The sequence below is a fragment of the Natrix helvetica genome (genome assembly GCF_964273705.1).
Source record: "Natrix helvetica genome assembly, chromosome: 9".
NCBI classification, from domain to species: domain Eukaryota; kingdom Metazoa; phylum Chordata; class Lepidosauria; order Squamata; family Natricidae; genus Natrix; species Natrix helvetica.
The window spans coordinates 2,301,821-2,328,587 of record NC_138560.1 but is presented as its reverse complement, the minus strand read 5'-3'; the positions used below and the strand labels follow the sequence as shown (position 1 = coordinate 2,328,587).

The 26,767-nt window shown below is 49.3% G+C and overlaps 1 protein-coding gene across 1 annotated transcript in view; it reads left to right on the top strand.

The window, feature by feature from the left end:
• The window catches only part of ACTN4 (actinin alpha 4), a gene marked incomplete at its 3' end in the record, with an annotated part of 84,154 nt that overhangs the window by 19,931 nt on the left and 37,456 nt on the right, over positions 1 to 26,767 (top strand). Inside the window, exon 2 of the mRNA XM_081961650.1 lies at positions 19,173 to 19,287. Coding sequence (XP_081817776.1) covers positions 19,173 to 19,287 — 115 coding nt within the window. The remainder of the gene's footprint in view (positions 1 to 19,172; positions 19,288 to 26,767) is intronic.

Sequence of the window (26,767 nt, the reverse complement as noted above, 5' to 3'; positions counted from 1 at the left end):
ACCTGTACCTGGCTGAGAAATATTCTATCTTAAAGCATTTTTGCTAAAAGAAGCAAGCTACGGTGAACTCTTGCGGTTTTCCTGTGAGAGCGCAAAAGCTTAAAAAAGACACAGGTTGTGGGCGCAGAGGTTTTGCAGGTGGGGTTCTTGCATTTCTAGCAGGTTTTGCTCCCTGTTGTGAGAACTTCCTCTGGAAACCGGAATGTTCTTAGAGCGGAGCTGGTCCAACCGGCCTCTGGTTTTTCTACTGTCCTGTTTTGGAAACTGGTCCTTGGTGTAGCTTAGGGGTAGGGATGGTGGGCCCAGATAAAAGTAGCAGCCTGCTCTGGGATCCGTTTTGCATGGAACGCGTTTGATGTGGGTCTTCTTGGATCTTCTCCTGGCTATCACATGCTCCGATCGGGAGGACCGAAACACAAACTACAAATATATACCATATTTTTGAACTATAGGACGCACCAGAGTAAGAGACGCACCATGATTTTGAAGAGGTAAATTAAAAAGAAAAAGGTTTTGCATTCTGCAGGACTTGTTTTTCGCAAAAAAAAAAAAAAAGAAAAAAAAGAAAAAAAAGGGGGGACATGCAGGGCTTTGGAAGACTTGTAGAGTGCTCGGGGGGGGGGGGGGGACGACCAGCCTGTTTTTGGCTCATTTTTGCCCTTCCCAGCCCCCAAGAGCACTTTGCAAGCCTCCCAAAGCCTCTGCACGTCCATTTTTGCAAAGGGGGCGGGGTTTGGGGAGGCCAAAAATGCTGTATTCAGTGTATAAGGCACACCCAGATTTTCGCCCTCTTTTTGGGGGGGGAAAGGTGCGTCTTATATTCCGAAAAATACAGCATACACAGTTGTGTCAGGAATCGGAATATTGTTGCAACGAAGGTCCCTTTCTGCTAATGGACTCTGCCGTAGGATGAACCATGGTTGCGGGCCACATCCAGCATGGACGTCGTCATCTTCGGCGACACAACTTCAGCCCCATCCGGTTGTCGAAGATTGGTGGACTTCAACTCCCAGAATTTCCCAGCCACCAACAAGTCCATCCTGGCTGGTGCCTGGCCCCATATCAAATGAAAGAGGAGATCAGTTCGGCTGAGGCAAGAGAGGCCTTCGGTGGAGTTTTCGCTCATCGTGCGGTGCAGGTCACTGGAAGTCCAAAGTGCTTCACGCAAGGACAGACGTGAAGTCTGGCACTTGGCCAGTTGCCTTCTTCTGAGCCACGCACCGGTTTGGAGGAGGAAGGGCCATCATGCAGCTAGTTTGGTCTAGTTGTTAAGACATTAGATTAGACACCAGGAGAGTTCAGTGAGTTCTAGTCCCACTTTAGGCATGAAAGCTGGCTGGGTGACTTTGGGCCAATCCCCAGAAGACTGGGAGTTCTAGTTCCAGCTCAGGCATGAAAACTGGCTGGGTGATGGCTGCAGGATGGGGAATTCTGGGAGTTGAAGTCCACAGGTCTTAAAATTGCCAAGAGTGGACACCCCTGTTTTAAATCCTTTGGAACAACCCCACAGAGGAAGATCGATTGAGCGGTTTATGGTTAAACGAGGATCTGCGTACTGGCTGTCCCTAATCCTAATTGGCAGCCTCTCCAATGGTGATTTATCATTGTTTGCAGGCTGAAGAATTCTGTTTCTCCTCCTGCGAATCCAAGCATCCTGTTGTGGAAGTGGGGTGCGTGTCCTAGCACACGGAATTTGCACACTCCTATCGGGGGAGTGGGTGGGGGAAAGCAACGAGGGTGGTGGTGGTGGGATAGGAATAATTGCAGCAAAATATAAATGACTCTTCAGTTTATTTCTTGCAAGAAGGATGACCTCAGTATGTCGCAGCTGTTCTAGAGTAGGCTGCAGAAAAAACCAATAATTTATGTGAGTAGGTTTGCTTTGGATAATGACGGCAATATTGCAGATCAATCTAGGTCGAAACGGTAGGTCCATGGTGCCGAACCTATGGTGCGCATGGCACAGTTCAGCTCTGCCGTGCATATGAGTGCGCCTTCCGCCAGCCAGCTGGTCTTCGGCGTCTCTGCCGTGCGTGTGCAGGGCCCCCCCACGTGTCTTGTGCAGGGGAAGGGGCGCTTGTGGGGAAGCCAGATATGCATTGTGGGGGCTGCACACACGTGCACAGGGGGAGGGTGCATTGCAGAGGCCACACGCATGCGTAGGGATGGCATGCATGTGCGGGGTGTGTGGCATATTTTGGGGTTTGGGGCAAGTGTAACCTTTGGGCACTCGATCCAGAAAAGGTTAGCCATTACTGCTCTAGGTAGTCCTCAGTTTACGACCACAGTTGTGAGACCTCCAAATTTCCATGGCTTAAGCAAGGTGATTGTTAAATAAGTTGCGTCCAATCTTACAATTATTTTTTTTTGCCCAAAGGTTCTTAAGCACGGTTAGGGTCAGCTAGTGAGTTTGGGGTGTTGACACTTGGATTTTCTCCCCTGCCTCCCCATTCCAGAGGTGACCGAGTGATTTTTGGGACCACAAATAGATCCCACTTGAAAGTCTGGTGGAGATTCTGGACTTACAAAAGGCAGCCGGATCTATCAGCCGGAGGTGGGCAAAGTAGGTGGGCACCAAGGTTTGGCCCATCGAAACTCAAACCTGGCATCCGGCGCATTTGCAGCTCTTTGCTTCCTTGTGATTCATCTCCTCCTTAACGAGGCAAGTAAAAGCAGATCAGCTCTCCCCTACGTTAGACATCTAGGTTTATATGTTTGTGTGTAAGCCATTCTCTTCCTTCCACCCCCACACATTCCTCGTGTGGCAAGGATGGGCGATGACTATGAGTGGGGAGTTCTCCATAGTGAGGGGAGGAGTATCCAGGATGGGTTCACCTTGTCCTCTCTTGATTGGACTGAGTCGGATAAGCTCTTTCAGCCACGCCTCGGTCACCAGGCTCCACCCAGTTATCGACTCAGTCCATCAACGGACGGCTGTGTTCATCCTGAGATCCTGAAGAAACTTAAAGGAAAATTTTTAAATTGCTGCAAAAGCGATCGAAATTGCCTCCACGCTGCCTGATCTATCACTAGAGCCTGGGGAAACCCCCAGTGGGGGTAGAGAGCCTGCGCAGCAACCGCTAAGGCGGCATGCAGCCCAGGTCACAGAGCAAGACCCAGGGCACTAAGTGAGGACTCTCACCAAAGACAGACAAGTGAGCTCCGCAGAGGCCTCTGTAGTAAGGGCGACGCCCAAGGAGGCTCTAAGGGCGCCGGAGCGCTCCACCTCAGGGGTTGAGCAATGAACCGCAGCATTTTAAACTGCCCCGGAGCGCCTGCTCTGGCAGCGATCACCAGAGAACAAGGTGAGAGCCGGAGAGGCTCAGAAAGAGCTGCGGGAGGCAGGGGGAGGCGAGAGAGAGCCCGCAGCAGCAGCAGAAGCCACGCGGCAGCCTGCAAAGGCAGAAGCCGCTTCCACGTGCTCCAGCAAAGAGGAGCTTTTTGAATTTGGAGCCGGGAGCCATTTTGAAACCACATGGTCCAATATGGCGGCCCCAGCAGAGTTAGCCTGCCATGCTGCATTCTAACCACTATGCACCATGGAAGGGAGGGAGGGAGGGGAAAAGGAAGAGCAAGAGCACACAATTATACACCGCTTCATAGTGCTTTCCAGCCCTCTCTAAGCAGTTTACAGAGTCCGCCTCTTGCCCCCCCAACAGTCTGGGTCCTCGTTTTTACCAACCTTGGAAGGACAGAAGGCTGAGTCAACCTTGAGCCAGTGAGGTTTGAACTGCTGAACTGCAGCTAAGCAGTCAGCTGAAGTAGCCTGCAGTGCCGCACTCTAACCACTGCACCACCTCGGCTCTTAGTTAATTTTTTCTGGGGGACGGATGGACAACATTGTTCCAGTTTTTTGAACCTGTGCAGGGATCATAGCTGTGGGTCTGGGAAGTCCCTGTTCTCCTCCCCCCCCCTCCCCCAAAAGGTTGTGATTAAGAGGAGGTGACAATCCAGTACCATATATGACCTCTTCTCGGTCAAATTCATCCACCATTAGTCATCAGGACTGGGTTTTTGTTTTTTTTAAGGCTTTGTCATAGCTTGGAACTTTTTTATTCCACTTATGGACATGCTACTAACCCTGAAAGGTTGACTCCTCCCTTCCTGTATTTTTTCTTCTTCTTCTTCTTTTTAAATGGAATTTAGAGGTCAGATTTTGCAAACCAGGTTGCTTATGGCAGATCAGCTCCCCGGCGGGGCTTTGGCGCTGGACTGGACATTTGGCATTTTCCTGCCCCGGCCTCCTCCCCCACCCCCTGCTTTATTGAAAGTCCAAGATGTTATTGAGATGTTATTTGCTTTTTGCTGATGGACTCTGGACTCTGGTTTAAGGAACTGGGCTTGGTAGGCGTTCCTGGGTCTGGTATGCAAAAGGAATGTTGCAGGTATAAACGATAATGTGCGTAGTTTGGGCCTTGGGTTGGTCCAAAGGAGAGCTAAACTCCGGGTTGGGTCTTGGCATGTTTAAATAGTTCTCAAGAAGTTCTTCAGAAGTGGGCAATATGCTCCCTTTATGACTAGTGGATTTCAACTCCCAGAATTCCTGAGCCAGCCAGCTGGCTGGCTCAGGAATTCTGGGAGTTGAAGTCCACCGGATTAAATGGACGGTTAGTTGCCCATCCTTGCTGTAGTGTCTTTTGGGGGCTTTGGACACGATCCTTGGAGAAGCTTCCGGTGTGCTCCTCTCACACGTCTTTCTTGGGTTGGAGAAGAAGATCTGAGGGCTGCCAGATGCAGGGTGGGTGTAGCCGACAGCCTTAGTGACCATCTCCCTCTGCGGAGGACACAGAAATCACCTTGCAGGAAGCTTTGCAGAGACTGTAAACAGGAAAGAGTGAGGAAGAAACTCAAGAGGTGGCTGCCTTGACCTCCTTCGGTATTCGTTTTATTTATCTGCACCACCCCTTCATTATTTTTTACAAATACGTCAAAGCAACAAACATAGCCAACAGACCATCCTCTTCCGCCTCCACAACAAACCTGTGAGGTGTGTTGGGCTGAGGGGGGGGGGGGAGACTGCCCCAAGGTCACACAAGCAGGATTTCAGTCCTAAAGTGGGACTAGAACTCAGCATCTCCCTGTGATTGGCCCAGAGTCATCCAACAGGCTTTTTGTGGCTATATCAGGACTAGAATTCATGGTCTCTCAGCTCAAACCTTGATTTACCATCTTACATTTCCAGGCCTTTCCTAACCTGCTGCCCTTCTGGTGTTTTTTAATTGGGGGGGGGGGGGCAATGCAGGATCTGAGTTGAGAAAGGTCTCCTGGTTAATCTTTGGGAAACATGCGGTTTGCCCCCCCCACCTCCTTTCCCTTAATTTGGTATTTTCTGGTTGAAGACAGGACACGCCTGGTTCCTTAGCGTCCTGCGGAGGGAGAGTTGAGTTGTGAGGCCCGAGGGATTTAATTTCGGAGGCGGAAAGGCTGTTTTAGAAGTTTCGAATGCTTTTACACATTTCCTTGCGGTTGGTCTAAAGTTGGAAGCCGGCGTGAAGAGTTGGGACCGCAGAGGCTGCTAATATCTGAATCTGAATAGAAACGAGGATGTTTTGCTTTCAGCCAAAATATAAATATAGAGGTGCAAATGAGACCCCTCAAGCGGCATCATAAGCGGAGTGTAGATGCTCGCTTGCAGAAGGAAGACCTTTGATTGGCGACTTTTGGGACGGGGGTGGGTGGGGGGCTCCCTTGGGATTGCCATGCTGACTCCTCTTTCATTAGGTCAGAAGTACAGGTTGTCCTCGGCTTAATGACCGTAACGGAGCCCAACATTTCTTGTCGCTAAGCAAGACAGCTGTTAAGCGAGTTGAGTCCCGCTTTACAACTTGTTTGCCGCAGTTGTTAAGCAAATTGTTAACACTTGTTAAGTAAGTCATGAAGTTATAAAGTGAATCTCCGTTGACTTTAATTAAATTAAGTGAATTTCCCCCGTTGACTTGAGTTGTTGGGAGAGAGCTAGGAAGGTCAGAGATGTGATCAGATGACGGCGGGGCAGTGCAACATGTCATAAATATTGTAAATTTAATACTGTAAGCAGCCCAGAGTTACTCTGTGGTAAGATGGGTGGCCAATGAGAGAGAGAGAGAGAGAGATAGAGATAGAGACAGAGAGAAAGACAGAGGTGATAAATAGATAATAGAAATAGATATTGTAATAGATAGGTAAATGATCAGGCTGGCAGCTTTAATCATGTGACCATGGGGATGCAACCGTCATAAGTGTGAAAAACCAGTCATAAGCCACATTTTCCGGTGCCACTGTAACTTCAAACAGTCACTAAGCGGATGGTTGTAAGTCGAGGACTTCCCTCTAAGTGGACTTCCACCCCATTTAAAGAGGCATAGTGGGCACCTTGACCCAGCCCAGGAACCTATCAGTATATGCAGAGGGCACCAGGTTGAAGGCTGAAGGAACAGAGAAGAGGTGTTTGGATGCCTCTTAGGTGCCCCTCGTTTCTCCTGCAGTTGTTGGATGACTTCAGCATGTCCCAAAAGTGCTTCCACCCCCCCCCCCCCCCAAGGCAACTGGGCTTTGTTCTTGTTTTTTTTCCCCCTTTGAAAACATTTCGCTTCTCATCCAAAAATAACTAATAACTAATAACTAATAACTTTAGAACTGGAGAAGGTTCTGGGATGAGAAGCAAAGCATTTTCAAAAGGAAAAAAAAAACCAGGACAAATTGCAAGTTGCCTTTGTGAGGGGGGGGGAAGAAGCACCTTTTGGGACAAACCGTGACTTGGATGATGGAGAATCTCCATCGATTTGACGTTGGCATGCCCTTTCCTTCGGTTGTTTACTGGCGGTGCCTCTCCCCCTCCCCTCCCCCCCGAGTTCGAATTGGGCCCTTTCTGGGTATTTTGGGCTGCAAATGAAAGGGGTCTTTGAAGCCTCACCTTTCCCCGGTCCATGCTGTGGCTGCTGAGATCACAGTTGGAAACTGGTTTGTTGGTATTTTAAGAAGGGTGACCCTCTCCCTCCTTCCTTCCTCCCTCCCACCCGACACAGCGGGATGCTTTCGCCACACCTACAGTGGCAAAAACCATAATTCTCCCCAAATCGTCAGCCTCTGGAAGTTTCTTCGTTCCCCTGTTTGATTTCAGCCTCCCCTTTTAGCAAGGGGGTTGGACTAGAAGACCTCCAAGGTCCCTTCCAACTCGTTAGCAGCAGGTAGTTGGGAGTTTTGGGTGGTTTCTTTTTTTTTGAAGGAAGACGCTTTAAAACAGCCTCTATGCCCGCCCTGCCCCCCTTGCCTAGCCCAGGCTGACCCTCCTGCTGGGACAATGGATGGGCGGCCTCTGCCCACCCATCCCAGTCCTGCAATTATTCTGGAAGCTAATTTGGGAAGGGGAGGAGGAGGAGGAGGGTTTGACCCTTCGGTGTACCTGTTGGCTGCCTGATTTAACCTTCCTCCCCCTCCACTTCCAAAAAAGGAAAAGGGGAAAACAAAAAGAGGACGAAGCATTGGATCCTTGACCATTCTTTTCTGGACCGCGTGTCCTGGAAATGTCAGTTGCCGAGCAACGACATGGACAGATTATCCTTGGATCACTTTTCCTGACCTTTCAGGTTAATGAAACAGTCAGGCCTGGGCAGAGCAGCCTTGCACCGAATGCCATGGTTTGTGAACGGTGTGGCAGAGATCACCCCCCCCCCTTTTAGGTGATTCTGTAGCCCCCTTTGCTGGGCTCCTGGCTTTGGGTGGGGGGAGCTTGCTCCAGAAACCCGGCAGAGGACTACAAAGCAGCTAAGGAGTGACCCTAGTCAAGGGCTGCTGCAAGGAAACCTCTCTTCCCCATGCAGGTTGTGGGGAGATCCTCCTCCTCGTTTTCCTTCAGTTAATTTGGGGGGAACCGTCTGTTGAAGGGCAGGTCAGCCTTACACTGGGAAAGCCTCAAGCATCTTAGAGAAAGTTCTCCTTTAATATTAACCATGCAAGGGAGGAAAAGGGGGGGGGGAGGGTATTGGAAATCCAAGTGGAGAGGATCTAGATCAGGGGTGTCCAAACTTGGGAACTTTAAGACTTGTGGACTTCAGCTCCCAGAATTCCTCAGTAACCATACTTGACAGTAGGAACTTCAGCTCCCATAATTCCTCAGCCACCATGATTGATATTGTGTGGACTTCAACCCCCAGAATTCCTCGGCCAGTGTGCTTGAAATTGTGTGGACCTCAGCTCCCAGAATTCCCCAGTCACCATGCACCTTTAAGCTGGGTGGGCTTCAACTCCCAGAATTCTGGGAGTCGAAGTCCACATCTCTTAAAAGTGGCCAAGTTTGAAAAACCCCGTTCCAGATTCAGACTTTCCAGGCCTCCTGCTTGGAAAATAAAGAAGTTTTTTGTTTGCGCGTCTACTACTGCACCTCAGCAGCAGATCTGTAGGCAACGTCCCATTGTTAAAATGTACGATGGAAAAGTAAATAAGAAGACAATGCCCAACAGAGTGTGATCGGAAGAAGCCGTAAGTCCAACGTTTACAAGAGGCGAGAGGTGAGGGAATATTTAACTTTGAACAAATGCTCTGGAAATGCTTAGGAAAAGTCAACAGTCCAGCTTGGCTTGAAATACTGTCTTTTAAATCCGGGCTCTCCCAACCTTGGCAACTTAAGACTTATGGACTTCAACTCCCAGAATTCCTTAGCCAGCTGAGGAATTCTGGGAGTTGAAGTCCACAAGTTGCCAAGGTTGGGAGAGCCCTGTAAAATGAAATATTTGTTTTTTAAAAAAAATAAAGGGCCAAAGAATTGGAGGACTTGTTCACCGGCCCCCAGCTCTCCCGCAAAACTCGTGTTCCATATTTTAAAAATCATCCGGTCGCTGGTGGGCGAATCCTGGCCGCTGCGGTGTTTTGCATTGTGGAAGAAGCGATTCTCGTGGGATGGGATGTTGGCAAGAAAGATTAAATCTTCCGGTGTTTGATCTCAGGAGCCCAGCTTTGTCCTGTTTCACTTCCTGCTCGCCTGGATTCAGCCACGGCCCTAGATAAGGCGAAATTAAAGAATTTAGGTGTGGCCAGAAGTGGCATGGAAAAAGTTGAGAGACTTGTGTAATAAGAATTTAACTCCGAAATCCAGTTTTTCTTGCTTCTTAGCATAAGGGTTTTGCAGTGATTCTCTCTCTCTCTGTCTCTCTCTCTCTGTCTCTGTCTCTTTCTCTATCTGTCTCTCTCTCTCTGTTTCTGTGTTTTTCTCTCTCTCAATTTCTCTCTCTTGCATTTCTGAGTTCCTGAAGGCAGAAGCCGAGCACTGAAATTAATGCATAATAAATATGGATCTTTTTAATGAGGCATTTTTATTTCCAGAGCTCGTAAATTAAACAGCGTCTCCTGTTATGAATTGGATGCACTGTCTTCCCTTCCAAATTTCCACTTTCCTACAGATCCGCCCCCTCCTGGGGCAAACCGTTCCTTCTCCTCCATATATCAAACTTTCCATAAATATTTCTTTCCTATCCTGTTCCTCCAGTGCTCTTGGAAGACCTCCAATTCCATCTCGTTCTTCCACCCTGCCCCCCGCCCCCCAGCATTGTTTTTGTAGTGTATTTTTGCAGCTGGCGCATGGCACCAAGGAGAGCCGGGCCCAGTTTTTTTTTTCCTGGTCTTCCCCTGTATGTTTCTGTTGCCAGAATTTAGAGAGGTGTTTGTGGGACATCCTAAACGGTTGCAAGAAAGATCTTCCTTGTTTGAAATCAAGAGCATGGGGCGGTTGGTCGTTAGCGAGGTTAATTGATTGTCTTCACACCGAGATCCCTTTTTAGAATACAGGCAGGGAGTGAAAGAAAGACGAGAGTTTTGTCTCTGTCAAGGGAGCTCTGCATAAAAAGACAGCTTCTGAAGGCATTTAGCCAGGGTTCCAGAGCAGCTTGGTGGAAATCTCCCAGAGATCAGATCTGGAGACAAAACAGTTGACTTCAGTATTTAAAATGCATCAAACAAGCATCTTGTATCGTCAAGGACTCCAGAGTTTCGTGTTCTCCAAAGGCTGAGGTGTTGAAGGCCACTTTCTGATGAAGATCAGACAATATTCAGTGGCTCCTCCTGATCCGATGAAGATCAAGCAACTTTGGTGGCTCCTCGTTCTTCACCACTCCCTTAATGTCTTCTCTTCCTTCTCCTTCACCACCAGTTTTCCTCCTCCAGCCCTCCTTCTCTTCCATCTTCTAATTTTCTACCACTACCACTTTCTCCTCTCCTTCTCCTCTTCCTTCTTCTTCACCACTCCTTTTCCATCCTTCACCCCCCACCCCTCCTTTGTCCTCCTTTTTCTCCTCCTCCTCCTCCTTCTCCATCACTTTTTCTCCTTCCTCCTCTTTCACTTTCACTCCTTCTTCTCTTTCTTCCCCACCACCATCACTCCCCTTCTTGTTCTTCTCCACCACTTCTTCTCCATGACCCAAACTAGTCGGACTAGAACTGACGATGTTACCTAATTGGGTCATGAAACGTCTGCAAGAAAACCACCAAGCTCAGGAAGCACCAAGAACCCCCCCCCCCAGTCCTCCTCCTCCTTCCTCCACACGCCCAACTCCCTCTCCCTTCTATCACTGATGATGTTACTTAGAAGGGTCATGAAACGTCTGCAAGAAAACCACCAAGCTCAGGAAGCACCAAGAACCCCCCCCCCCAGTCCTCCTCCTCCTTCCTCCACACGCCCAACTCCCTCTCCCTTCTATCACTGATGATGTTACTTAGAAGGGTCATGAAACGTCTGCAAGAAAACCACCAAGCTCAGAGAGCGCCAAGGACCTTCCAGTCCTCCTCCTCCTCCTCCAAAATGCCACGGGTGTGAATAAAAACAAGGAGGGGGGGGGTTATTTCGACAGCCCAACCCTCCCGACTGCCATTTTGTCTTTCTGGACCACACCTTTGGAGACAGGGCTGCCAGGATCCGGCTTTTCGTTTGACAAACGCTTCCCAGGGATGGTTTCGGGTGCTCTCTCTCCCCCCCTCCCCCCCCGCAACAAAAAGCCGGCCGAAGCGGTTGAGCAGCGTGGCTCCCAAACCGCCCGTGAGAGATCTTGGCTGATGGGGCTCTCGTGGAAAGAAAAAAAAGTTAGCTACCAATCCCCGAGTGTTGGGACGGTTGGCAAGGGAGGAGGCAAAAACTTGCCAGAACGGGACCTGGCAAAACGCGGCGTGCTTAATTGCCTCCTTTGCTTTCTCTTTAAATGCCAAGTCACACCCTCTTGTCAAAATCGCACATTTTAAGTCTTATTAATTTTCAGCACTGCTTGCAGTTTGACCTTAAGGCTCGGCTGGCTGGAGAAAGAGAAGTTAACCCAGGTTTTGTCTCAGGTTCTCCCTAAAACAGGATGCATTTCATTTGATCCTTCCCTTGTCCTTGGGTTATTCGTAGACTATATAAGGCAGGGGTGTCCAAACTTGGCAACTTTAAGACTTGTGGACTTCAACTCCCAGAATTCCCCAGCCAGCTCTGCTGGCTGGGGAATTCTTGGAGTTGAAGTCCACAAGTCTTAAAGTTGCCAAGTTTGGACACCCCTGATATAAGGCAAAAGGGAAGCAGTATGCTCCCTCCAGTATGTGGGCATACCAGGTGCTTTGACATAACACTTATATATTTATTTATATGTCACATAATATGCAATGAGACTAATTTGGTTTATTTTATTTTAAAGTGTGAATGCCACTTTATAATGCCTTGGTAAGGCCACACGTGGAATCCTGCACCCAGTTTTGGTCACCACGATGTAAAAAAGATGTGGAGACTTTAGAAAGAGTTCAGAGAAGAGCAACCAAGAGGATTAGGGGACTGGAGGCTAAAACATATGAAGAACGGTTGCAGGAACTGGGTAGGTCTAGTCTGATGAAAAGAAGGTCTAGGGGAGACAGGATAACGGTCTTCCGATATCTCAGGGATGCCCCAAAGAAGAGGGAGTCAAACTATTCTCCGAAGCACCTGAGGGCAGAACAAGAAGCAATGGGTGGAAACTAACCAATTAGAGAAGCAACTTAGAACGAAGGAGAAATTTCCCGACAGTTAGAACAATTAATCAGTGGAACAACTTGCCTCCAGAATATCCTTTTGTCTGAAGTGGTATAGGGTTTTCTGCCTAGGCAGGTGGTTGGACTAGAAGATCTCCAAGGTCCCTTCCAACTCTTGTTATTCTATTCTATTATTATTTCTCTCTCTCTCTCTGAACGTGGAGCAACGCCTGTCACTAGGAACTGGTTCACGCAGAAATATCTAGCCCAGTCGTTCTCCACTTCGGCCACTTTTAAAGTTTTGTGAACTTCAATTCTCAGGATTCCCCAGCCTTCGTGCAATTTTATGAGGTGTGGACTTCAATGCCCAGAATTCTTCATGCTGGTTGGGGAATTCTGGGCATTGAAGTCCACACATGTTGAGGAATTCTGGGAGTTGGAGTCCTACGCATCTTAAAAGTTGCCAAGGTTGGGAAACGCTGATCTAAACCCTTGTTTGGAGGGCCAGCCAACGCACATTTATATAAAGTAATCCAAACAGCTCCGGCAGGAATTATATAAAAATAGGCCGCGTTCCTCATGGAATCCCTTGGTGTTCAGAGAATGAGCATCAGCTGCCGTTGGAGCAAAATATATTCTGGTTTCCTGGTTGGACGAGAACATCCCAAATTCCAGCGGAAAGTCCTGGGAATTGGAACCAGGCTTCTGTTGACCGACCGGAGAGGAATACTTGCTTGCATTCTGAAAATTGGACTTGGAAAAAAAACCGAGACATCGGGATAATGACTTTAAAATATGTTGAGCTCTTAAAAAAAGCAAAAAAAGCCTTTTTTGACTCTTGTGACTTTCCTCTCTAGCAGGAGGAAACTGCCTTTGCTTCAGCGAAACAGAGTCAGGCGCTGCCTTACACCACGGCTTGCTAGAATGATGGTCTGTTGAATGGGCCAGAGAGCAGGGATGGGGGAGTAGGCTCAGCTGGTGAAGTGGTCCATCATCACGGAGGTGTCCCGCTCAGAATATCCTCCATTGAAAGTCAAACCTCCCCAAATTGAGTTTGCGGGGAACTTGGTGTGTCTGAATTTTGCTTGCTTGCTTGGAGATGTTTCATCACCTGGCTTGGTTACGTCATCAGCAAACCCCACTCTCCCTGGCGCTGATGATGTGACCTAGCCTGGTGAGGAGACGTCTTGCAAGAAAACAATCAAACTCATCCCCCGGTCCTCTGCAGTTTATCCCAGCAGTGTATAAAGGGAGACCTCGACTTACGACCACAATGGGACTCAAAATATGTGGTCAAGTATGTGGTCTTTTTATCATATGTTTCAGGTAGAATGCCCGACAAAAATATCTCTGGTTTCAAATTTATATGTTGTTTTGTCATTTTTTTCCAGCCATGTATGCATTTTCGTCCAATCTTTTCTTGCTTTGGGGCATGTCCACCACATATGATAGTATGAACCAGATGTTTGCTTACACTTCCAACAATTAGCCGATCTATCTTTAACCTTCCTTTCTTTTTTTTGGTGGTGCAAAACTTTTCTCAATGTTACTTTTGTCGTCCGTCCGTCCCCCACCTTTATGTCGGTTGCATCTCTTGTCTGGCAAATAAGCCTTTCCGGGGGTGGGGGGAGTCGCAAACAGCTGTTATGCATCTCTTCCAACACCCGCCCGCCTAGATAACTCAGCTTTGAGATTCCTTGGGGGAGCCGGGAAAACAGAAAGAAAAGGGGAAAACTTTGAGGGCTTTGGGAGGGAGGAGTGGTCTGGTGGCGCCCCCCCCCCTTGCCACCTTTCTTTTCAAATGAATGCTTCCTTAGACGCTGTCAGAAACAACATTCCTGGATGTTGAGCTCACCAACGGCCACGCCGATTGGCCAGTCCCATTTGGCAAACGGTTTGGGGGGGGGAAGCCACGGTCCACCCCAGGTCATTTCACGTCCCTCTGATGCCACCCAGGAGAGCCCATAGGGAATGGGGAGGGCTGTCTCGTGGTTCCCAAATCTTTTGGGGGGACTCCTCGGAGCGTGGGAATTTGGCGCATGAAGTGGCGATAACGTGGTGAGCAGCCAGGCTCGGCCTCTCGGGCCAATACCGGCTCTGGATGGTGAATCAGCCAGTTCTGGTAGCACATCAGATATGCCTGCCCTGGTTAGAAATGTGCTTTCTTTAGCTTGTCTGATGGATCCCCTCTTCAGTGCAGTCAGTCAATTCGTCAGTCAGAATAGAGCTGGAAGGGACCTTGGAGGCCTTCTAGTCCAACCCCCTGCTCCAGCACAAGACCCTCTACCATTTCAGGCAAGTGACTGTCCAATCTCTTCTTAAAGTCCTCCAGTGACGAAGCACCCACAACCTCTGGTGGCAAGCTGTTCCACTGATTAATTGTTCCCACTGTTAGGAAGTTTCTCCTTAGTTCCACGTTGTTTCTCTCCTTGATTAGTTTCCATCCATTGTTTCTTGTCCTGCCTTCAGGTGCTTTGGAAAGTAAGTTGAGCCATTTCCTCTTTGGGGCAGCCCCTCAAATACTGGAAGACTGCTGCCATGTCTCCCCCTAGTCCTTATCTTCTCTAGACGAGCCAAACCCAAATCCTTCAACTCTTCTTCATCAGTTTTAGTCTCTGGGCTTTTAATCGTCTTAGTTGCTCTTCTCTTGTTCTTTGGTTACGCTTTTTTCTTGGCTGAGTGTCTGGCCATTTTTCTCTCTCTCCGTTGTCGTCATGCAGGTTACCTGGCTTTAGGATGCTCGTCGGGTGCTCGAGACTGGTTGTGGGGCATCGTCTTGAGGAGCTGTATGACACTGGGGACTCCTTGGGTAACAGACTTGGTGCCAGCTGGGAAGAAGTGGCGTTTAGTCCTTGAAAGCAGCGCCTTCCCTTCGGTTGAAAGTGTCCCCCTCTGTTTTCCTCTCCAGTTCAGGGAGGTTGTGGCACCCAACAATCGGATAATCGGTGTGTGAGTCTCAGCAGCGACCCCGGCACCCGATCTCCCCTGTTTTGCAGACTGCCCAGCCCAACACTGGTCCCTTTGTGCCACCCGGTGCTTTTGCCCCTCTTCTAGCTTCTCCCCTGCCCCCCCCCCCCCGAGCACTGGCTGTCCTGCCTGCCTGGAGAAGAACAGTTGAGCTTCTCTTGTGGGTCTCTTCAGCCCTCCCCTTTGCCCTTTCCGATTCTTTCCGATGCCGCTCAACTTTGCGCCGGTTTTTGCCAGCTTTGGGGACGAGGACAAAGCTGCCCCCTGGATTCTGCCTCCATCCGGGCTGCCTCTTTCCACTTCCAATTGTCTTGTGGTTCCGGGGTGGGGGATCCAAAGATGCCCGGGGCTCTGAAGGCCCGTTTAAAGCAGCTCGGGCAACTGTGCCCAACCCCATTGGCACTCTCAGAGGAGCTGGGGAGGCACGGCTGGTCCCTCGGTCAGGTCAGGTCTCCATTTCTGAATGAAGAAGGTGAGTGGAAGCTCCCTTTAGTATAAAAATTGTGCTATTTTTTGTATATTTTAATTTTTAATCATAATTGTCCCTATCTTTATAACAGTTTTACATTGGTTATTTTGAGGCTGTGGTTTGATTGTTGTACACCGGCCAGAGTATTTTCTGGCAAGATAGGCGGCCGTGTAAATTAGACAGACAGACAGACACAGTCAGAGAGAGATGGGTGGATGGACTGACAGATGCTAGATGGGTGGACAGACAGATGCAGAAACACTGTAGGGGGGTGGATAGATAGACACTGTTGACGGGTGCTGGATGGACATACAGAGACCGTAGATGGATAGAGAGATCCTGTTGTCGGGTGGATGTATGGACGGACGGACAGACAACTAGATGGATGGATAGACAGGCAGACAGACAGATGCAGTCAGAGAGAGATGGTTGGATGGAAAGACAGACGCTATATGGGTGGACAGACGGAGAAGCACTGTAGAGGGATGGATAGAGAGACCCTGTTGATGGGTGGATGGACGGACATACAGACACTAGTATAGATGGATAGAGAGACCCTGTTGATGGGTGGATGGACGGACATACAGACACTAGCATAGATGGATAGAGAGACAGACGGACAAATGCTGTAGATGGATGGATAGGCAGACACACACTGTTGATGGGTGGATGGACAGATATACAGACACTATATCGATAGGCAGACCCTGTTGATGGATGGATGAAGGGACGGATGGAGAGACTGTTGATGGATGGACAGAGCAACAGACACTGGACGGATGGATGATTGAGAAGGCCATGCCACTTGCTCCCAGTGTGTACTGTGTGTCTGTGTGCATGTGAGTGTGACACAGAGGGAGGTGTTGGGAGTTGAAGCTGTTGTGGGTGACAACTGACGTCGCATGACAAGACCTATTCATAGCCCCAGAGCTGACTAACTGGAAAAGTCTGCTCCGTCACCAATGTCTTTTTGACACCCCGCCTCACCTCCTTGGCGCTTCTCCCTTTGAACCCTTGGCAAGGGCAGAGCAGCATGGGCGAGGGAGTCCATGCACAGAGGCGGGAGAAGAGAGATGTGGTTGAGCTTCCACATATAATGGGTGGATGGAAGATGTTTCAGTGATCTGGGCAGGAGCTTTGCATTTTTATTTTTCTAATGCTTGCCATTAGTTTAGTTTAGTTTTGAGTTAAGTTTGGTGTTTACCTTTTAGTTTAGTTTAACGTTTAGTGCAGAGGTCTTCAAACGTGGCAACTTTAAGGCTTGTGGACTTCAACTCCCAGAGAGAATTCTGGGAGTTGAAGTCCACAAGCCTTAAAGTTGCCACGTTTGAAGACCCCTGGTTTAATGCTTAGCTTATTTAGTTTTTAATTTAGTATTTCGTTTAGAGGTTAGTTCTTTTCGCCACCCAGAGTCCCCTATTGAGAGAGGCGGCCGTATCAACCAAATCAAATGCACAGTTAAAACAAATGCCCTGTTCCCCTGAAAATAACCTCCCCCGGGAATAAGCCCAATCGGGCTTTTTGAGTGCATGCGCTAAAATAACCCCTCCCCAAAAATACTGCAACACAGCAGCAGCCAAGGAGGTGACCACGCGCACTGCCTCCTGTACCTCAAAAATAATAAGTCCTCCCCTAAAATAAGGCCAAGTGCTTATTTTTTGGAGGGGGGTGGGGGGGTCAAAAGATAATAAGACCCTGTCGAAAATATACCTTGGCTATCCTTTTCGTGCCTTGTGTTCAAATGAGTCTGTCGAGAAAATACCTACACAGGCATTTAAAAAAAAAACACACACACACAACTTTTACCCCGAAGCAAAACTTTCAATGGCGATGATTAAGTCGTTAGGTGTAACCAAATAACTCCAGAACAAATCGCTTTTCTTAGTCAGGGAAGGTGTTCCCAGGTGCCTCCTGATCTCTCTTCTTTTTAAAAAAAATTTTTATTTTACCTCTTCGCAAGGGATCAAATCAGGGATTCTTTTTGAAGAATCACTATTGCACAGGTAATCCTCAACGTGTACAACCACAAGGGATCCCAAATGTTTTCTGTGGTTTAAGCGGCGACGTTTTGTTTAGGGTTTTTTTTGCCCCACTTTACGACTTTTTCTTGCCATCGTTGTTAAAGTGAATAACTGCAGTTGATAAGTTAGTAACCCAGGCTGTTAAGTGAACGTCTGGTTGCCTTTGGAAAAGCACCTTTGGGACCAGTTCTCAACGAGCCTCTTTGTTCTGACCTAGGCTTCCCCCAAAAAGCACGAAGCAGATTCCTGGTCCCGACAAAACCGCTTTTATTCAACGGATGTGAACTAGAACTAGGTTGGACTAGAAGACCTCCAAGGTCCCTTTCAACTCTGTTCTTCTATTCTATTATTAATGCGCTGCATAAACCCAACTTATTTTGGTGGCGAAAAAAATTCTCCTTTTATGGTTGTCTCATTTTGGTCGCGTCTTACGGTTTCATCAGATGCTGGGACGATCATGAGTACCACTTATTAGATTAGATTTCCATTCTTCCCTTTCTGCTCTTGATGATTCGTCGAAATGGTGAAAGAGGGCGAAAAACAGTTTCCTTCAAACCGTTTTCCCTTACTCATCCTCTCCCTCCGAAAACTATCTGACGGGGCCATCTTCTTAAAGCCATCCCTGATACAGCAGACAAGGCCAAAGTGAACTTTGTGCGGCTTATGCAATTTTCCCAAAAAGAAGAAATTGCAACTGGGACTTTTCTAAATTTCTTCACCTGCTTTTTGAAAAGACGATTCCAGGAAGCTCATGCAAGTTCACACCAAGCCCTGTGTCCTTTGTGGCTCCTTGACTTACACAATTGAGCCCAAAACGTCTGTTGCTAAACAAGAGAATTGTTAAGTGAAGTTTCCCCACCCCCCCATTACATAACTTTTCTTGCCACAGTTGTTAAGCGAGTCACTGCAGTTGTTAAGTTACTAACACGGTTGTTAAAGGAACCTGGCTTCCCCATTGACTTGGCTTGTCCGAAGGTCACGATAGGACATCACCCTGGCACCCTGCAACCGTCATAAGTGCATGCCAGTTGCCAAGCCTCTGAATTTTGATGCTCCTTCAGCGGTCATAAGTGTGAGAAATTTGTGTAAGGCACTTTTTTCAATGCTCTTGTAAAGTCAAACAGTCACTAAATGAATTGTAACACAGTTGTTAAGTGAATCTGGCTTGTCCATTGGCTCTCCTGGTCACAAGGTCACAAATAGGGATCGTGTGACCCCGGGACACTGCAACCGTCATAAATATGAGCCGGTTGCTAAGCGTCCGAATTTTGATCATGTGACTGTGGGAGGGCTCTAAAGGTTGGAAGTGTGAAAAACAGTCATAAATCACTCTTTTCAGTGCCGTCGGACCTTCAAACCATCACTAAATGAACTGTTGTAAGTTGAGGATCACCCAAAATATTTAGTAGTATATTAAATATAAAGCAACTCTTAAATACAAAGCAACTATATTAAATATAAAGCAACTATTGCCAACAGTTGCTTTAGTCTAGCAAGATTCTGTCTATCGGCAAGCATGAAGGAGCTATTCGGAAGTAGCTTCTGTTGTTCTTGGTTCTTTGGACCTGATACCAGCTCAATTTTGGAGCAGTTACATGGTGGGTGGGATGAGGGGCAGAAAATTGGCATCCTATGGATGTCATCTTCTCGGCCAAAATAATGTCTCCGTTGGTTGCCTCTTGTCCTCAAGGAACACAAGTGTCCAATGCTGTGCCCGTCTGTGCATTTTTGAGTCTTCAGTGTTCCCAAATTTCACCTCTCTTCATCTTTTCTCCTAGACATTCACAGCATGGTGCAATTCCCACCTTCGGAAAGCCGGCACGCAGATCGAGAACATCGACGAAGACTTCCGGGATGGTCTCAAACTAATGCTGTTGCTGGAGGTCATTTCAGGTGAGGCTCCAAATAGCCGATGTGTTGTGAGGCCACCGAAGACTTCTCAGGTCTCTTGAGAGCTCCTTCTCTTGGTAGCTTCTTGAGATGATTCTGGATGCTTGGGTCTTCCTGATGTGGTCCTCTCCAAATTGGGACCTTTCCGTTTTTGTTGGAAAGGCTACTCTGAGAATTCCCAAACAATGTTTGAAACATCCATTGATTAAAGCTGTTTGATGAGGAAGATGAAGAGGTTTGTAACCGGGTGTCCGAAATCTTTTCTTGACTCCCAAAGCTCTTAAATTTGGCTACCTCTTTGAGTCACGGCCACGGATCACAGCCCCAAATTTCCATCACTAAGCAAGAGTGGCCTGAACAGAATAAAATAAATGATTAATTTAATTGTTAATTTTAATCTAATTTTTAAAATTTTATTGTTAATATTAATTGGGTTTGGTTTTGGATGCTTTATTTAACTTCCTTTTTAACCTTTGTAATATGTGTGTTATTTTTTATGTTGTACGCTGCCCTTTGGGAGAAGGGCGGCATATAAATCCAATAAACAAACATAAACAAACAAACAAAGAAGAGAGTTGTTAAGCGAGTTTTGCCTCGTTTTATGACCTTTATTGTCACCGCTGTTAAACGAACCACTGCAGTTAAGTTAGTCACACGCTCGTTAAGGGGATCTGGCTTCCCCATTGACTTGGCTTGTCAGAAGGTTGCAAAATGGGTCTCACGTGACCCTGGGACACAGCAACAGTCGTAAGTACATGCCAGTTGCCAAGTGTCTGAATTCTGATCACTTGACCATGGGGATGCTACAACAGCTGCAAGTGTGAAAACGATTATAAGTCACTTTTTTAAAGTGTCGTCATAACTTCTAATAGTCACTGAATGAATGGTTGGAAGTGATGGACTACAAGTAATCCCAGAGTTACAGCCTCAGAAATGGATCCCTAACATATCTTCTCTTTTTCTTTATGCCCTTTTAAATCTGGAATTTTGGTTATGTTTAATTTTTTCATGTTGGGTTGAACTAAGCATAAGAACAATTTAAGTTACGATTGTGTTATATTTACTGATTTTTCTCTGTTACAATATATTCTCAAGTGATGAACAGTAAGCACAACACAAATCAGGGAAATAATAAAATAATACAACGTTTTCCAGTAGAGTGGAGGGAGGGGTCACAGCAGGGTTTAACACAGCCTGATTGGTCCATTTGACTGAGAGAAAACTTCTTAACCTTCGCCTTCTCCCGTTGGTTCCCAGTTTCCTCTCAGTCAAGGTCCAAGACACAGGTTTGGTTCCTAGTAGTAGAGTTTTAGTGGGTTTTATTAGTCAGTGTTAGTGTTGTTGGCACCTTGAATTTGGAGTTTTTTATTTAAAATTTTTTTTCTAATGGTCCGCCTTGCAGGGCTGTTGTTCGACTGCCCTCAGGAGGCTGAGATAGTCAGTGGGGGGGGGCGCTTCCTCCCCCTCTCTTAAGGGATCGCTCCGGACTGATGCCTGGGGTCTCGGGTGTGCCGGGCGATCCTACGTGCTTTAATTTGTCTTCTTAAAACTTTCCGGTGAGGCTCGCAGCGCGCTGGGGCTTTTCGGCGCGAAAGCGGCTTTTCGGCTTCTAATTTGAACCGCTAGCTTCCCGGGCCGGTTACAGCCCACGGCAGCAGCGCGGAATCGTTTTTCTTGGTTTGGAAGGCTCCTAGGGGCTTAGGAGCTCAGCGGTGATTTAGAGAGTGTTTTGGGAAAGCGAGCTTGCAGCTGCAGGCATTGGCAATAAGGGCGAGGTGAGCGGCCATTTTTAGGCGCGCTTTTGAATGCACCGCCCAAAAGAAGCCGGCGGCCATTTTGAGTCACGTGTTTGGGGCTTGCAACACGGAGAGGCTGTGAAAAACGTGGCTGTGCTGTTTGCAACTTTACCGGAGGCCCGGAGCAGGCGATTCTCACCAGCTGAAGGGCAATTCCTACCAAAAACCTCGTTCTGGAGCACGTGAGTGGGGATGGCTGATAGAACTGAGTCCCAGCAGGCCGCGCCAGCTCAGGCAGGCGAAGATCAGGTTGAGCCCACTCCCCCAGTTAGGCCTCGGGTTTCTAGGCCTTCAGCTGAGGACAGGCCTTCGAGAGCTCTGCAAAGGGATGAGCTCAGGCGATCCAGGGCCATCGAGAAGGTCATTGAAAGGGCTGAGAAGAGACAGGCCAGGGATCCTAGGCCCAGATCCAGATCCCCACACGTGGCGGCTTCATGCCCTCCCCCACCGGTGGCTAGGGGGTTCAGCCCTTCCTCTTCCTCTTCCTCTGCTTCCCCATGCAGATCTGTTAGGAGTCAGGAGCGGGGGGCGCCTCGCTCTCCTTCTGCTTTCCCGGGGATTAGGGAAGAAGATAGGGGGGATCCATTGGAAGGTACCTCTGCAGGTCCAGTTAGGGGTAGGAGATCCAGCAGGGCCTATGTGGCACCAGACTATGATTCAGAAGGAGATGAGGAGGATCTCGAAAACCTACCTGAGAATCTCAAAAGGCTTATTTCTGCAGCCATTTCTAGGGGCATTTCCCAAAGGGACAGACCTTACCACCACAGTCGAGTTACTCCCTTTAGTAGGTCCAGATCTAGGGCTTCTTCGCCTTCCCTCATGAGTGAGGTCTCCTCTAGGGGGGAGGCACGGAGGGACGATTGGGGGTTCTCTGAGGAGGAGGATGCGGCTCCTGAGCCGCCTCGCTCTTCCAATCTTTTCCTCCAGGCCATGTTCAAACCATTGCTTAAGAAGGCTAGGAGGACCACAAAGGTGGGCACGGGGGACCCCACGGTCCCACCGCCCACGGATCCGGACATGGTCATGTTCTCAGCGACGGCCACCAATAAGGAGGAGATTCCTGCCCCTCCTCTTTTCTTAGAGGTAGCTACTAGCCAATGGGCCCGTCCTTCTAACTTTTCCCCACCTGGCAGCAACGACCGTCGCGCCTACAACATGGAAAAGTCTTTTGTGCAGGCTATTCAGCTTCCAGTTATAGATCAGCCCATAGCAGCTTTAGTCTCCTCCTCTCCAGTAGTTTCGGGGGACGCGGCTGACAAACTTAAGGCAGAGGACAAGAGGGCGGAGCTCACTTTACGTAAAAATTTTAAAGCCTCAGCATGGGCGGTGCGGGCAGCGGCTGCTGCCTCGTACTTTAACCGTACTACGGTCATGTGGCTCCGCCGGCTCCAGGAGCGCACTCCGATCCAGGAGGAGCGCGCACACCAGGATTTGGCTAAAATAATGGCAGCGTGTCAGTATTCGGCTGATGCGACCCTAGACGCAGTTAGATTTGGTTCAAGTGCTTTGGCCACCTCTGTGGCCTCTCGTAGACTTTTGTGGCTCAGGAACTGGCAGATGGACTATAAAGCCAAGTGGGACCTAGTAGCTGCCCCTTTTGAGGGTCCAAATTTGTTCGGGGCTTCCTTAGACCCGATTTTGGTGGAAAACAAAGATAAAAAGAAAGTTATGCCTACATCCACCAAGAAGGCGGAGTCCCGTAGTCATCCCTATCGCAGGCCCCAGTTCAAGTCTTATGACAGGGATCAGGACCAGCGATACCAACCATACAGGCAGGACAGGTCATTTCATAGACAGAGTTTTCAGGACCGTTCTAGATATCAACCGCAGTCCAAGCGGCCCTTTCGTGGGGGGGGCGGCCGCCCCTTCCGCAGAGGGAAATGACTCGAACCCGAGTCATCCCATCGGAGGCCGCCTGGCGCTGTATGCGGACGAGTGGGATCGGATCACGTCAGACGGTTGGGTCAGGGCGACCGTTCGCCACGGCCTAAGGTTAGAATTCCTCTCCAAACCCCCAAGTTTTTTCAAAGTTTTTCCCCCGGCTCGGGACCCGAAGCGGCGTCGTCTCATGGACCTCGCGGTCGCCCATCTTCTAGAAATCAGGGCAGTGGAGGTCGTTCCGGAGCCGGAGAGGGGTCTGGGCTACTACTCCCATCTGTTCGTAGTTCCAAAATCCTCGGGGGGTTGGAGGGCAATCCTCAACCTGAAACGCCTAAACCGCTACCTAGTATACAGGCGGTTCAAGATGGCGTCCCTGAAATCCATTCTGCAGGGCATTCGGAAGGGGGATTACATGGCCTCAGTAGATTTGACGGAGGCCTACCTCCACGTCCCCATCCTTCAGTCTCACCGGTGTTATCTCAGGTTCTCTCACCGGGGCAGGCATTACCAGTACCGGGCTCTCCCGTTTGGTCTGGCCTCAGCTCCGCGGACGTTCACCAAGGTCCTGGCAGCACTGGCGGCTTACCTGCGTTCCATTCCGGTGAGACTTCAGTGCTACTTGGACGACGTCCTCGTTCAGGCAGGGTCCCTCCCCAGGGCCAAGTCGGATCTTCGGCTGACGATCCGTTGGCTTCAGGCGTTGGGGTTTTCAGTGAACTTTCCCAAGAGCCACCTGTCCCCATCCAGGCAGATTCTACACCTAGGGACAGTGATAGACTCCGAGTCAGGGAGGGTCCGTCTGTCTCCAGAGCGCTTGTCCAGCCTTCGCCAGCTGGTCTCCTCTGTACAAAAAAGACGGTCTGTTTCCATCCTGACCTTGTCTCAACTTCTGGGGAAGATGGTCTCTTGCATAGGGATAGTGCCCTGGGCCCGGCTCCACCTGCGACCTCTCCAGTGGGCCTTGATCCCGGTCCAGAGAAGGATGATGAGCAACTCCTTGCGTCCAGTTCCTCTACCGGTGGAGGTGAGACTCTCGTTTCGGTGGTGGTTGTCCCCAGCACTGCAACAGGGGGCTTGTTTTTGGGAGCCCGAGAGAGTCACAGTGACGACGGATGCCAGCCTCTTCGGCTGGGGGGCCGTGATGGACTCCGACATGACCCAGGGACGTTGGTCTGCCTCGGATCTCCGCCACAACATCAATTGGCTGGAGCTAAAAGCCGCGCGGCTTGCCCTAAGGACTTTTCGTCATCACCTGCGGGGGCGCCATGTCCTCCTGCTTACGGACAATGTGGCGACGAAGGCCCATGTCAATCGCCAGGGGGGCACCCACTCACGTTCTCTCTGGCGAGAGGCGCAGTCGTTGGGCTTGTGGGCGGAGAGACACTTGGCCTCCATAGTGGCGGAGCACATCTCAGGAGTGTCCAATCTTCAGGCGGATTGGCTGAGTCGCACAACCCTAGACGATGGCGAGTGGCAACTGGGCCCGGAGTTGTTTCGGAAGATATGCAGCAGGTTCGGCACACCTCGGGTGGATCTGTTCGCCTCCCCCGACAACGCTCAGCTGCCCCGGTTCTTTACCCGGTTCCAGTCTCCGTCGGCGGAAGGAGCGGATGCTCTCAGGAGCCGATGGCCCCCGGGTCTCCTTTATGCCTTTCCTCCCCTTCCCCTCGTTCCCCGTACGATAGGGAAGATAGTCACAGAGAGGGCTCTCGTTATTCTGTTAGCACCATACTGGCCGAGGAGACCCTGGTTCGCGGACCTGGTCCAGCTGTCGGTAGCAGACCCCTGGAGGATTCCCCCGGGGGAGGTCGTTCTGAGTCAGGGGGCTTTGCATCACCCAGGGCCTCAGTGGCTCCATCTGACCGCCTGGCTCTTGAACGGAGGATCCTGAGGGGGCAGAGACTTTCGTCAGGAGTCATAGCCACCTTAGAGGCGTCTAGGAGGCCGTCCACGGTTAGAATTTACAATGCCACATGGAAAGCGTTTGCGAAGTGGTGCATTCCTTTGGGGTTGGATCCTTCTAGGGCTACCGTCCCAAACGTGTTGGAGTTCCTCCAGAAGGGGTTGGAGGATGGCTTGTCGCATAATACGCTCCGGCGTCAAGTGGCGGCTTTGGCCACCATTCTGGGGGGGGAGGGTTCCCCCGTCCTTTCCCGGTCTCCACTGATTAAGCGTTTTCTGAAGGGGGCGGCTAACATCCGTCCGCCTCCGGTTCATAGGTTTCCAACCTGGGATCTGACCCTGGTTCTCCAGGCTCTGACGAGCTCCCCGTTCGAACCACTTAGGACGGTACACATGCGTCTGCTTACCCTTAAGGTGGTGTTTTTAGTGGCCATTACATCGGCCAGGCGCATTTCAGAGTTGGGGGCCCTTTCTTCACGCAGTGACCTGTGTGTAATACACCAGGACAGGGTGGTCCTTCGCTTGGATCCTTCGTTCATTCCGAAGGTGAATTCACAGTTTCACAGGGCCCAGGAGGTCGTGCTCCCGAATTTTTGTCCCAATCCCTCGAGAGAGCGGGAGTTGGTGTGGCATAAGCTGGACGTTCGCCGGGCTGTTCGCATTTACCTAAAGCGAACTGAGGGCATTAGGAGGACGGAAGCGTTATTTGTTTCCTTTCGTCCAGGCTCGTTAGGATGTAAGGTGTCTTCTTCCACCATCGGACGATGGATTAGGTTGGCCATAGTTGAGGCTTACGGGGCTTCTGGGAAGACTCCCCCATCGGGGATCACTGCGCACTCCACCCGCAGTGCGGCTACTTCGGCGGCTTGGGCCACCAGGGCACCTTTCGAAGATATTTGTAGGGCGGCGGCCTGGGCTTCCCCCACACCTTTTATTAGGCACTATCGTTTGGATACTTTTGCCTCGGCTGAGGCATCCTTTGGCCGGAGGGTCCTTCAGAGGGTGGTGGCCGATTCTTCACCTGGGACCCAGTCGGCCCGCCCGGGGACGTAGCGTGGGTATGTCCCTGCTGTGACCCCTCCCTCCACTCTACTGGAAAAAGAACGTTGGTCTTACCTGAACGTTTTTTTCTGGAGTAGTGGAGGGAGGGGTCACATTTCCCGCCCTAGTTAGTTAGTTAGACAGGGTCCGGGAGGTGTAGAATCGGGGGGCCCCGGGGGGGCTTGTTCTTGTTTGTGTTTGACTTGCAGTTGTTGGCCGTGACATCGCGGAAACTGGGAACCAACGGGAGAAGGCGAAGGTTAAGAAGTTTTCTCTCAGTCAAATGGACCAATCAGGCTGTGTTAAACCCTGCTGTGACCCCTCCCTCCACTACTCCAGAAAAAAACGTTCAGGTAAGACCAACGTTCTTTTTGCATTTATGTATTATATTCATTAAATTTATACACCACCCGCCTTGTAGGCAGGTGACTCCGGGTGGCATACTAGATAATAAAAATAGTATTATAAAAGATGAAAACAGTCAAGGCGTGTGGTCTAATTAAGAATGAAGAATTAATTAAGAATTAGCTAAGTTGGCAGGTGTTTAAGAAAGCTCATGCAAAAAAAAAAACCAGGAAAGTACTCACTAAGCAGGATGTAACCCCGTCCAGTACAGTCTTATTTAGATGTAAAAATGTGTACAAAAAGTCTTCAATTTGAAAGTTTTCTGCTGTTTTTCTTCTTGAGCCACTTGAGAGTGTGGGAGTGAAATTCATTTGGTTTACACTTCCGGAATTAATAAATGAACTGAAAAACAACACTGTGTGTGTGTGTCTATCTATCTATCTTAGATGATAGATAGATAGATAGATAGATAGATAGATAGATAGATAGATAGATAGATAGATAGATAGATAGATAGA